This window comes from Macrotis lagotis, chromosome X (genome assembly GCF_037893015.1).
Source record: "Macrotis lagotis isolate mMagLag1 chromosome X, bilby.v1.9.chrom.fasta, whole genome shotgun sequence".
Lineage (NCBI taxonomy): Eukaryota > Metazoa > Chordata > Mammalia > Peramelemorphia > Peramelidae > Macrotis > Macrotis lagotis.
This window is the reverse complement of record NC_133666.1, coordinates 692689383-692702507: the sequence shown is the minus strand read 5'-3', so window position 1 is coordinate 692702507 and position 13125 is coordinate 692689383. Positions and strand designations below refer to the sequence as shown.

The following is a 13125-nucleotide window of genomic DNA, read 5'->3' as shown; positions in this document are numbered from 1 at the left end:
AAGGTCCCGCTTCTGCCTGTTGGCCGTGGGCCTGCTGGTCAGTCCTTCACTTTCCACCTAGGCGCTGCCTAGATTCCCTGGCGGAGAGTGGCAGCTCTCACAGACTAGCTTCCCTTATCCTTGTCGGGTTCCAGAACCCATCCCCTTCCTAGCCTGCAACCTCCTTGAGAGCAGACCTGGCTTATTTCATCTTTGGAGATACTTAGCAACCAGAGTGTTGTGGACCTGGGGTGAGCTGAAGGAGGCTTGTCCAACCTGATCTTGTCCCTCGAGTCACTTCTTTCATTTATCACTAGGTTAAAAAAAAAAGGAAGGAAGGAAGAAAGGAAAGGAAAAAGGAAGAAAGATGAGAAAGGAGGAGGAAAGGGGGAGGGAAGGAAGGAGGAAGGAAGAGGGAGTGAGGAAAGGATGAAGGAAAGGAGGAAGGAAGGAAGCTTGTACTGGATGCTCAGGGTCAAACCCAAGACCCTGTCTTTGCCTTCTGGCCTTTTCCTGATATCACTGCTAAGGAAGTAAAGTGAAGGAAGCCCAGGAGGGCAGAGAGTGGAAGAGAACTGGCCAAAGACTTTGGTCAACCCAGCCTCCATATTGTGTTCAGTCCCAACTCTTAGGCCTCTCACCAACAGCTTGTCTGAAAGGAAATGAAAGGTGGCTCTGTACATTACTCACCATCCCTGAGGCGATTCCTTTGGCGAAGCTGACCTTCTGTTGCCAGGGAAATGGGTCCTGCAGGACAAGAAGGACTGTCAGCGCTAAGGACAGCCTTTGGTGCCTCATTGGGGCTGGTACAGGGGTCAGTCTCTCTCCCTTGAATCCTATTCCCACTCAGATGTTTCAAGCTGGACTCATTAGGGGATGGAGAGAAGAGAAGCCACTCAGCCTGGGGTAGAGAGAGGCCAGAAGCCCCTGTGGTCATCTATTTTGTAGGTGAGAGAGCTGAAGAGCGGGGGCAGGAAAGGGCTTAAGATTCTCAGATCATCAAAGCTGGAAGGAAACTTAGAGGCCATCTCAATTCTTCTCATTTGACAGATGAAGAAATCAAGGCCCAGAGTGGGTAAAGGACATGATCATATTTCCATATAGACTCAGGGACAGAGAGGGGCTCCCTCTATGAAATTACATTCTCTACTACATGATGGCCTTGGCTATCATTCTCCCATCAGTGTTAACTTGCCTGGACCTCTGCCCCCACACCCAGCATTCTATCTATGCCACACACACCTGTGAGGACCCACCCCAAAGACAGGGCCAGGCCCCTTGCTGCTGCTGGGAGCCCACCCATCAGGACCCCCCCTTTCCTCCAGCACTGACCACGCTACGCAGGAAATCCTTCAGGGTGCCCCCCTCGATGTATTCTGTCAGTAGGTTCAGTTTCCTGTCCTTGTAGAGGACCCCAATAAACTTGAGTACATTGGGATGGTCCAGGCTCCTCATGACTTTCACCTGAGAGGTAAGAGAGCGGTACTTCTGGTGGGGCCTTGTTGGGCACAGTGGGCAGGGGAGGGTCATTTCTTCCACCTCCGAGGGAATTAGACACTAAGCATTTGACAAAGAAATCTAAGGCAGACTCTCAGAGTAAGCTTGGAGTTTGTTATGTCTGAGGGCATTTGGATAATCATTCTGGAAGTTCTAGGCTTTGTCCCCTCCATCCACATCCACCCCGCTGGAGCCCACCAGTCTGTCCAGCAGGCACTCAGCAAGTGTGTAACCAAGAGCTTGTTTTGAGCCAGACACTAAGCTCAGCCCTGGGGACTCGAGGCAAGGCAGGAGCTGGGGCTTGCTCCTGGCCAGGGGGAGGGGGCCTGGTAATGATGGGGATGGCTTAGACACAGCTGAGAAGATGATGGCCACCCCTGCCGGGGCTCCTCCAGTAACCCAGGGCTAGGGGTTGGCAGTGACAAAGGGAATAAAGAAGGGAGGGAGGAAGTGTCTCCTAAGACCCTACTGTGTGTAGAGTACAGAGGACAGTGTTTCACAAATATTAGCTCATGATCCTCAGCGATACAAGGTGCTCTTGTGGTCACTATTTCCCATCTGAGAAAACTGAGTCAGGTGGGGGTTGCAATCCTACAACTGCTGAGTGTTGGAGGCTAGATATGCGCTCTGAGCTCTCTGACTGCACCTAGGGAGGGGGCAGCGACCTCCTGAGCATCAGTGAGGGTTGGGGGACAAGAGAAGCAGCTTGTTTTGGACCCATTGGGCTGGGCCTGAAAGAGAGAAGGGATGTCAGGGCAGGCCTGGAGAAGCCTTGCCAGAAAGGACCGAGCCCACAGCAGAGGTCTCCGATGCCAAGAGCTCAGGCTCCCACAGCTGTTCACTGGTGGGCTTCTTGCTCAGGGTCCCCAGCACTAACATGACCTGCTCCTGTCCAGAGTCCCTGGGTCCGAGATCTCAGCAGGCATCCACAACTCCTCCATCTCACTCGTCCCATCTTGTCTGTTCTGACTGTGCTCCCTGCTCTCTTACTTGTCTGTAGTTGTGGCCCCCAATCAAAACCCCATTTCACTCCCTGGCCTCCTCCTTCACCAACACCGCTCTCTCTGAAGTAACCAAATAATTAAAAGTTTTAGTCACCCAAAGCAGTGACCTTTTCCCAATCCTCAGTCTGCTCTCTCTGCACCCTCTTCCCTAGGTGTTCAGGACACCATCTCTCCTGGGTCTTCCCTCTGTCTCTGACGGCTCCTTCTGTCTTCTTTGCTGGATCCTTCTCCTGATCTTGTCCTCTAACTGTAGGCATCCACCTGGCCCTTCTTCTCCTCTCCTTTCCTTTTTTCTTTTCCTCTTTTCTCCTCTCCTCTCCTCCCTCTATACTAATTCATTTAGTTCAACTCTCACCTTTACACTGATGTTCCTCAGATGTATTTGTCCAGTCTGACCCTCTTGACTGACCTCTAGTCTGACACCTGCCATCGCCAAGTGGCCGTTTCCAACTAGATCTTAAGTCCAATACGTCCAAACAGAACCCTTCCTTTTCCCCAAACCCTTCCCTCTCCAAAACTTTCCTATTCCAGTCCAGGGTACCATCACTGTCCCAGGCACCTGGACTGGCCACCTGGGGGTCATCTCCATGACTCTCTCACCTCCTTTATCTGATCAGCTGCCAAGTCTGGTCCTTTTTGCTTATCTCTCTTCTCTTGGCGCTGCCTCTGCCCTGGTGCAGGCCCTCATTGCCTCATGCCAGACTACAGCCTTCACTCAAATTCATCTTCTGCTCTGCTGCCAAAGCCATCTCCAAAGCATGGGTGTGCTCAGGTCACCTCCTTATTCAATCAACCCATCTCACCTCCAGAATCAAAGAACACTAGTTTGGCTGGTGAAACACTTCCAGTCTCCTCACCTTATGCCATCCCAAGCATGTGCACTGGGGTCCCTTGAGCCTTGCCCTTTTGCTGGTCCCAGAGCCTTCAGCATCCTGCTCCAGGTGTTTTCCCTGGCTGCCTTCAAGCTCTCCCTCCTCAAACTCTGCTCTCCTCCCTTCTGCCTCAGCTAAGGTCCTGCCTTCTACAGGAAGTTCTTCCTGATGCGCCCCAGGCTGGACTCTCCCTAACACTGCCTATAGCTTGTTTTGTAGACTGGGAGCCCCCTGAGAGCAGGGACCATTGTCTGCCTTTCTGTGTCTCCAGCTCTTAGCATAGTCGGGCGCACTAGCAGACGGGCAGTCGATGCCCACTGATGGACTTCTCCCACATCCTCCAACAGTCGTTGGCTGCCTTGGCCAGGCCCCCTCCACCCACATCCCTACCTAGTTGAGGTTTATCTTTAGCCTCCTCACTTATCTTCTGGCTTCCAGGTTTTCTTCAATTGACCTTCCAAACAGTTGGCAAGCAATCAACAAACATTTATGAAGCACCTCCTATATACAAGGGCTATGCTGGCAGGTGGGGGCCTAGAACCAAAAGTGAAATAGTCCCTGCCCTCAAGGAGCTCTCAGGCTGCTCAAGAGGGCCCCCCGCCCCAACCTAATACACCCAACAGGAATCCATGGGTTTTGGGGGGTGAGGACAGGAAAGGCCTCCTACTAAAGACAGCAGCACAAGAGAGGGGGAAGCAGCCAGGAGGGGCCTGGAGAGGAGTCCTTAGGGGAGTTAGGCTGGTTGGCTGAGAACAGCAAGGGGAAGGGTCCAGTACAAGATTGACCCCAGCAGCGGCACTGGGGACGGATGGTGCTCAGTGGTCCCTCCCTCCTCCAATCTGTGTTTGTCACACAGACCTGGGGCTGTGCTAGAAGCTACCAGGGAAGAGCGGTTTCCTTAGAGCCTCAGCCTTACACACAGTTGGCACTTCATAAATGCTGTCCTGAAGAGGGCAGCTCCCTTCCTCAGGCCATCAGAGCCAGCCTGGGACATCCCAGTTCATGATGCCATTCCAAGGACAGACCCAAGGTAGTCGCCTTCCACTTGGCCTGCGTCCCCACCCTTAGAACAGGAGAGTAGCTCAATCTCAGGGTCTGCCTCCGAGGCCCACTCCCCTTACCTCTGTTAAGAAAGTCTTCTGGGTCTCCTCATCACACCGAATTAACTCCTTCATGACCATGACCTTGCCAGTAGCCTTGTGAGTCACCTGTGGGAAGATTGAGGGGTGACTACAGCCATCCCTGGGGACCTCCCTGGTGGGCCTTCTTGAGCCAGCTGGGCAGACACACAGTGGCCAAGGGCCTTTGGACTCTTAACCCTGGGGTTTTGAGTAGCATGGGGGCCAGCATGTGGGGAGTTTGGGGGTCTGGCAGGGAACATACATTTCTTCCCAAAGAAATGATTTCACATATAACACTGTGAACCAGAAAAGGGAAATGGGAGGCAAGAAAGGATGGAGTGCCAAGACAGAGGGATTTCAGCCAATTGGCAGAGGAGTCACCTGAGACTCAAAGCAGCTTGGAGTTGGGGGACTGGGAGCCTGGGTAGGAGGACAGTGGAACTGGGAGCTGGGGAGCTGGTCATGCTTTCCTCTCCTTCCCTTTTCCAGGACAAGATGCACTTAAGAGACAGGGAATGCCCCACTTACCTGGCCCCACCTCCCATGTCTGTGCAGAAGGGGAGGAGAGACACGCATTAGTACTAAGCCCGCTTGCTGTTCTCTCTCCTGGCTTTGGTATCCTCCCACACCCCCACCAAAGTAAGCAGGAGTTTTGAGAAATAATTCTTAATTTAATAGAGACCCAGACTCTAGAGCTCCCCTTGGCCTTAATGGGGCCTCCAGCTGCAGATGGGATGGAGGCATTCCTCTTTCTAAGCCCTTTCTAAGTCCAAGTGGGGATTCACCAGCTGGAACCATAAGGTGGAGGAAAGGAGGAAACCTCACCTCGTGTGGGGCCGAGCAGTGGACGAGAATCAAGGGCTAAAAGCTGCACCCCTGCCCTGTTTCTCCCTCCCTCATCACCTCCCAGCAGCCTTTGCTTTCTCCTTCCTCCACTAGTCTTTATCCCCCTGTTGGGACCTCTTCCTCGTTCACAGGTCTGGCCATGCCCCTTCTCCTTCCCAATGGCTGGCCTTAGCATGGAAGGGCCCCTCTTGTGGCAGCCAAACACACAGCTGATGGCTGGACACAAGCAGCCCACCGAGCTCCTGGTCAGAAGGGTGGGATGGAGGGTGTTTCCCATTGGTGCTCACCTTGATGGCCTGTCCAAAGAAACCCTTGCCCAGGACCTCTCCGTGGGTCAGGTCACAGGGCCGGAAGATCTGCTGAGAATAGCTACTGGAGCTGCGCAGGGACTCGGAGCGGCTGATGTCGCGGCTGAGCAGCAAGGGCTCCTTTGGGGAGCAGGGGCCCGGGGACTTGGAAATGCTGTTACTGCGCCTGGGGAAGGATGGATAGTAAGACAGGGGCCTAGCCGGACAGTGTGGGAAATATTGTGTGTGAGCGAGGGAGTGTGAGTGCGTGTGTGTGTGTGTGTGTGTGTGTGTGTGTGTGTGTGTGTGTGTTCAACTGAAGGAGGTACAACATCTCCACTTTCAGAGCACTTCCTTATGCCCAATCTCAGAAGAAAAACCTAGACATCCCAGTGAGGAGGCCCGGAGATCCTGGCCAACAAGTCACTGGCCTGGGCCTCTGCACATATCTGCACCTCTGGTCCCAATGTCACTCATGGCAGCTCCAAAATGGAACTATTAATCCCTTCTTTCCCAGGTGTTCTCCAAAGCACTCAAGTCTCTCCAGTTCTCAAAAAGCCTTTGCTGGACTCACCACCATCCCCTGAAGCCGCTGCCCATCTCTCCTCTCCTCAACCAATCTCCTAGGATAAACTGTCTGCACTTACTCTCTTCTCACTACTCAGTTCTTTAAAACCTGGCTTCTCACCCTAGCACTCCCCAGAAATGCCCTTCTTCAGGTTCCCCGCCCAATCTGCCAGTCTCTTCTCCATCCTCATCCTCACAGTCTTGTCGGATCCATTGGGCACCTATGACCAACCTCCCTCTCTCCTGGGCTTTCCCAACCCCTTTATCTCCTGGCTCTCCTCCTGACCTTTACCCACATCACCCCTAACTTGGGGGCTCCCCAAGGTTCTGGCCTCAGTCCTCTTGAGCAGCTACTCTTTCTTGGAAACCTCGTTGGCTCTCCTGGGTTTAACAATCATCTTTCTACAGATCACTCACACATCAGGCCTGGCTCTCCTCCTCTCCCATGAACTCGAGCCCTTAATGACCACTCACTTCTTAGACCTTTCAAACCGGATGCCCCCAAGACCTCTCAAACTCAGCACATCTAGAACAGAACTTGCTTCCTTCTGGTCAATGCCACCCCTCTTCCTCATGTCTGTATCATTTGGGGTCCCTCACTCTTTCCCACACAACATATCTAATCAAACCCCAACCCTCTCTGCTTCTCTCTTCTCTCCACTCACCCAGCTCCCACCTTCCTTCAGCCCCCATCCTGATCGGTCTCCCTCCTGTCCATCATTGCTACCACTCTGGTCCCAGTAACAGTAATGAGCTCAGATGCCACCATGGGCCCCCTGTTCCTCCAACTCTAGAGGCTCCCCCACAGTCTTATGGGTCACCATGCCCCAACCCTCTGGGATCCACTCCAACTGCTTCCCTCTGCTCCTCAAATAAAATGCTGCTTGTGTGTCAGCACTGGCCTGGTCATGCCTGGAATGACCTCCCTCCTCACCTCTATGCCCAAGGGTCCCCCATTAGCCTTAGTCAGCTCCTCTTGAGAAGGGGTTGTTTCTGTGACCAGATGGCCCCTGAGGTTCCTTCTCTAGCTCTCCAATTCTCTGGGCCCCGGTGGATTACTGCCAGCCTCTGACCAGTCAAGCCTGACCACACCTCTAAAGGGAAGGCTAGGAAGGCTCAGGGTCTTGACAGTAGGGGGCAGGGGGAGATGTAGGGACACACCTGAGAGATCGCCTCCGCAGTGTCCCATCCAGGTTCTCCTTAATATCCAGAGTGTTCCTGGTGTGAGGGGGCCTGATGGCTTTCATGTTGGGGGAAAGCCGGGTGTCTAAGCGTAGGTGATCCAGGCGCTGGGAAACAGGGTCATGCTCAATCAAGAGCTGAAGGGTCTGGCTGGTCTTGCCAATCATGTCCTCCACCTGGAGGTGAACGCAGAGGGAGCTGGTTGGCTTTCCAGAGAGGCCCTTCTCACCACGCCCTCAGTAGCTGAACAGGCTACCAGGAGGCATGTCCCTCTGACCCTTGACCATGTCCTTCTCTTGTGGATAGCTTCAGCTCTCAGAGGGGAACGCTTTGCTTGATCTTGGAGCAGTAGCTGACCCTTCACTGTCTAAACGGCCTCCCTATTGGCTTCTCCCCTTTACCTCACTTAGTCAAGTGACCGTGGGAAATCAGTATCTCAAGCACAGAATCATAGGACATTAGAGCTGGGAGGACTTTAGAGATCATTTAGTGCTCCATTTTATAAGTAAGAAAACTGAGGTCTGTAGAGGGAAAGAGACTTGCCCAAGGTCACACATCGTATTACCAAATCCAAAAAGGAGGGAGGTTGAGAGGAAGAAGGGTGGACCAGGGAAACAGAGGGAAGCTCTGAGAATCTGGGCCTCTTCCCTAGCCATAAATCAGTCAATCGTTTTCTAGACACTGTGGAAAGCTCCAAACTGCATACCTCTTCTACCCGCAGGGTGCGGACAGGGACCCCATTGATTTCCAGAATCCGATCCCCAGGGTGGATGGCATTTCGGATGTTGGGACTGATGTGCAGTCGGCTGACCCTGAACAGAGACAGAAATGCAATAGGAGAATAGACCAGGGCAAGGTGGCCCTCAGGTCATAGAAGGGCTTCCTCTGTGCAGGGTCAGAGACGCCTGGACATTTCTTTCCCTCTCTCAGGACAGTGCAGCCTGTCCTGACCGATGGCCTCAGGCCCCAGTTCACCTTTCCCAACTCTGAGGCCTAGGGCTGGTTGACAGTCAGAAGGGAAGGCAAGGAGTCCTGGGGCATGCGGAGAGATTGCACATGAGGCAGGTAGTGGGGAACTGCCCAGGGCTCTGAAAGCCTCCAGGCCCACCTCTGGGAGTCTTGGATACGCACTCATTCACTTGTACAGTGGTGGCATAGTCGGAGCAGGCACTTTTGATGGACACAGAGAAGCCTCTCTTGCCTTCGGTGGTGGCTGGCATGGAGATGAGCGTGACGGAATAAGGCAGCTGATCATGGGCAGACTCCGTGGACAGTCTCTCAAACATGGGCGTAAGCACCACCTCATTGTGGCACTTCCCACTACACAGAGAAGAGAACCCAGGTTGGATCTGGCTTCTTCCTCTCTCCACCAATCCCTATCCCATCATTCCTTTTCAGTGAATTCCATTCTAACCTAGGCTCTAAAATGAAATGGAAGGGGAGCATGGTCCCACAGAATGCCCAAGCACTCTGCCACCTCTTGGGCTCAGCTCTGGCTTCAGGCCTCCTCACAGAGGTGGGCTTGAGAGTATGATTGTTATTACAACAAAGTAATCCCTTTCTATGTCTTAACTGTTCTTCAAAACAACTCTGTGAGGAAGCAGATCACTTTAGAGATAAGCAAGCTGAAGCAGGGTTTGGGTAAAGGGGACCTCCCCTCCACCTTACCAGTAGAGAGTGGCATGCTGGACCAGGGCATAGGCATCTCCATCCTCAATGATGACCTTGCAGCTCATGCAGGCGAAGCACTCTGGGTGATACTTGTATTCCCCAGCTACCTGTGTGGGGAGGAAGGGAGACTTGATGGGCATCTCACTACAAGCTGTGTGCTCAGCACGCTGACCTCTCTGGAGCAGACCCAGCAGCAGAGCAGGGCAGGACGCCGCACGATCCTCCTGCTCACTCCCCTAAAAGGGTCTCTGGCCCAAATGAAGGGAAGTCCCTGCATCGCTCTACCAAGTCCTCCAGTCTCAGAGGGGTGTTAAGATGCCTGCTTCTGGCCTCTCTGACAGGCCTCAGTAGCTCCTAAGGGCCCACAAGGAGAACTGAAACTCCTGTCTGGTATTCAACGTGCCAAAGGGTACCCCACAGTCCCCAGGTTCCAGCTCTGGCCTCAACACATCAAACCATTCTCTAAAAGACTGGGTCATCACTCCCTTACTTCAGATACAAAACTCTAGGTCCCTTGAACCAGATTAGATGGAATTGGAAACTGTTTCACAAAATAAATGAAAACACAACATAGCTAATACTAATTTGGGGTTTTCTAAATTCTTTGAGTTTGACTCCATTGCCATACTTCCCCTCTGCCAAGAGACTTGCCAGGAAAAGCTCTGTGGGCCTCAATGTGGCTATCTTATCTCCCTAGGAACCATGCCTTAGCTAAACTCTCCCCAGGAGCAAACAGAAAGTGGTCCCAAAGTCTCAGCATAGTTTAAAAGGTCTGTCCAAACACCTTGGGCTTCCAGCTCTCATTCAACAGAGTCATCTCCCATCTTGGGGTCTTTAGAGTGGCTGTTCTCGTGCCTGGAATACCCTCCCCAACCGCACCATCTTCTGCATGGAGCCTTCCCTGTTCTCTGATGCCCACCCAACTACTGCTCTTTAGGATGGAAGCTCCCTTCTTGTCTGCAGCCCCAGGGTCAAGCCCAGTTCCTGCACACAACAGGTGCTTAATAAAGGCAGCAGTTTCTTCCTACATCTTTAGAGGGCGAGCCATCAGACCCACTCTACCCGGTCCTCATGGACTGACACTCTGATGGGCTTGCAGACTGTCTCCAGAGATGAGGTCAGGAAGGCTGCTGCAGCCACCATGTGGATAATCATCCATCCTGACCCAATGAAGGAGAAAGGAGCCCAGCAGAGGGAGTCCTGGTATTCTAGAAGCAAAGAATTTCAGTCTAGGCAGCAAGCTGGGAGCAGCAGAGCCCAGGGCCCCACTCAGGGCTCCTGGCTCTTGTGTTTCCCCATTTACCATCCTGGACTTGTGGCAGAAACAGAAGAAACCACTCTGGGTCTCCACTTTCTCATTCATAAGATGAAAAGAATGGACTAGATCAGTGATTGTTATAATCACTGTTGTGTTGGACCCTTCTCAGAAATCATATTTTTATATACAGACAATAATGTTAAAGAATTGCAAAGCCAATCAATTCTACTAAAATACAATTGTCAAAATATTTTTTAAAAACCAAGTTCATGGAGCTCAGGGTGCTTTAAAGTTTCCAAAACATTTTATAAATATCACCTCATTACAACAACACTGTGAGATGGGAAGTACAAGTATCTGATTCTATTTTACAGAGGAGGAAACTGAGGCTTAGGGGTCAGAGTCACACAATGACTCCAAACCCAACACTCTCTCTATCTGCTATATTATCTCTAAACCCACAATCCTAAGACTTAACAACTGGGACTTCCCTCATGTCGTATGACATCCAGCTCCACAAACTAGAGTCAAAAGCCTCGATAAAGGCCAAGGGTCAGGAGCAGGGGATCTCCCTCCAGAGGGAAGTTTCCCTCCCATGCTGTAGAGAACCTCTCTCTGAGCCCCACCAAGACCTTCCCTCCTCAGGGCCCTGGAGCTTCTGGGTGACACTTCCCCAGAGGGGGGCAGTGGAGGTAACGTGTTGGGAAGACCGTTTGAGGGCCTAGACCCCACAAACTGATTGACAAATTCATGGGGCCAGAGCTGTAACCAAATGCTAACCCTGAGGAACCTGGCAACAGTTTGGTCTCCTGGCCAGGTCCCACGGAACCACTTCTCCTTTTCAATCCACGTTCCCAACCTCTGGCCTGGAGGAGAAGGAAGTCCCATGGCATGGGGTTGGTCACTGATTTCTGGCAATGGGGCAGATTCTGTAACTTGCACGCCTCAAGCGCTCCCTCTCTGAGGAAATGCCCTCGACTGGTGCCTACCAGCATCTAAAGTCTTCGAAGAGCCTTTGTTGCTTGTACCACTTTCCTCCGTCCTCCATCCTAAGAGGCCTCTTGCTTGGTCCTCCACAAGGCCTGCTGGCTGGCTGTCAGCCTGTCCTGTCCTATAGTGAGGATTCCCTCCCAAAGACAATAAATTCTGCCCTTGTCTTGCCCAGCTCCAAGTCTCTCCTTTCTCTTTCTAGGCTCAGCTCAGCTTTGTCTGGACCCTATCCTGACCTTCCCGGATGAAGGAGACCTGGTCTTCTTCAAATTTGCTTCGCCCGAACTGCTCCCTCCTTTACCCCAATTCTACAGATCTGTGTCCATGTCTTAGCCTCCCTCAGAGTATAAGTTATTTAAGAGTGGGAGCTGTCCACCTAGCATTTTGGGGTATTTTCAACATTGAGATGAAAAGGATATTGGGGGGAGGGGTTAAGGGCTTTGTATGATTCTTTTCCCAAGTTTTCTCTGATTCCTCCCTCTTCTCACCTATTACTCCTCTCCAAGCCATTCTGGGACTCGGGGTTCTGGATCATGGGGGTCCCCTTCTTCCTCCAGCCTTGGGGAACCCAGGCCTACATTTCCTTGGAGTGTTACCTCTGAGTGGGAGAAACTTCCTCTTCACCGATTTAAAATGCTTTTCACTGTTCAAGGAGCAAAACCCAACTTCTTCAAGACCCTTTCCTTCCCTACCAGGAGGTAGAAGGAGTTATTTGTTCAACTTCCTACAGTTCAGCAAAGAAGTAAAGGAAAAAAGGTGCTCTTACCATGACTGGCCCCGTCATGAGCAGCGAGCAGCCATGGCAGAATTCCCCAAACTTCCCCCAGTAATCCTTATGGCAATAAAGCTTCCCATCCTTTTCATAGTACCAGTTGGTAAGAGGATCTTGACACTCGGAACATCTGAAAGAGAAGAAAAACAAATCTTGGTGATTTTTGGAGGCTTCCATGCAGGGGGCTGCTCCCGGTTCAGGGAATTGGTCATGGTTCCCCCAGGAGGTATCTGACACTTGTATTCTGACCTTTGTCATGGCAATACCCCCCATTTCCTAAATGCAGTTGGGTCCTGGAATCCACCCCTGGGTTTCTGTTTCCATGTCTACCATTGCTTTTTCCAACTCAAAGATAAGAAAGAGGAAGAGTGGAGCAGCTAGGTGGGGCAGGCCTGGAGTCAGGAGGACCTGAGTTCAAATCCGATCAGAGGCTTAATACCTTACTAGCTGGGTGTCCTTGGGCAAGTCACTTAACCCCATTGCCTGGCAACAACAACAACAGAACAACAAGAGAGTGAGGAAGAAGGAGCCAGTAACTAGCCCTGAATGGATAAGGCTGTGGCCTCTGGTGTGGTTTTCTGGCAGTCTCCAAGATGCCAAGATCATCCCCATGCCAACCAAGAGGCACTGGATTAAAGCTCTAGCGAAGAGGTTTAGATGGCATAGAGAAGGAGACACAGGGAGCTCTACAGATATTCTCTGCACAGAGAATTCCTTCAAAGATCAGATCAAAGGTCACCTCCTGGAAGAGGCTCTTCCCAACACCTTCCCCCACCCCAGACTGTCTCTGTCCCCACATACTCCTCAAAATATCCTGTATCTGTCAGATTTTTAGACTGACCCTCTACTCCAAGGAGAACACACTCTCCAAAGCCAAACATGGTGACTGAACCCAGTCGAAGCTTTCGGAATGCTTGCTGAGTTGACCCGGGCCCCAACAGGGGCCACTCCAGATGAATGGTCCTAAAGTCTCAGAAGTGAGAGGCCTGCTCATATCCAGTCAGCCCTTCCAGGGCTCTATACTAGGATCTCCCTGGAGACCCCCAACAGCCTTGAGAGGTGGGGGCTATTCCTGTTTC

The 13125-nt window shown here is 52.0% G+C and overlaps 1 protein-coding gene across 1 annotated transcript in view; it reads right to left on the bottom strand.

Annotated features, from left to right (window-relative positions):
• Nucleotides 1-13125, bottom strand: part of LIMK2 (LIM domain kinase 2) — a 57367-nt gene that overhangs the window by 8341 nt on the left and 35901 nt on the right. Inside the window, 9 exon segments of the mRNA XM_074206398.1 lie at nucleotides 670-726; nucleotides 1312-1443; nucleotides 4474-4560; nucleotides 5607-5793; nucleotides 7335-7531; nucleotides 8062-8167; nucleotides 8487-8675; nucleotides 9024-9133; nucleotides 12041-12176. Of these exon segments, the coding sequence (XP_074062499.1) occupies nucleotides 670-726; nucleotides 1312-1443; nucleotides 4474-4560; nucleotides 5607-5793; nucleotides 7335-7531; nucleotides 8062-8167; nucleotides 8487-8675; nucleotides 9024-9133; nucleotides 12041-12176 (1201 nt within the window).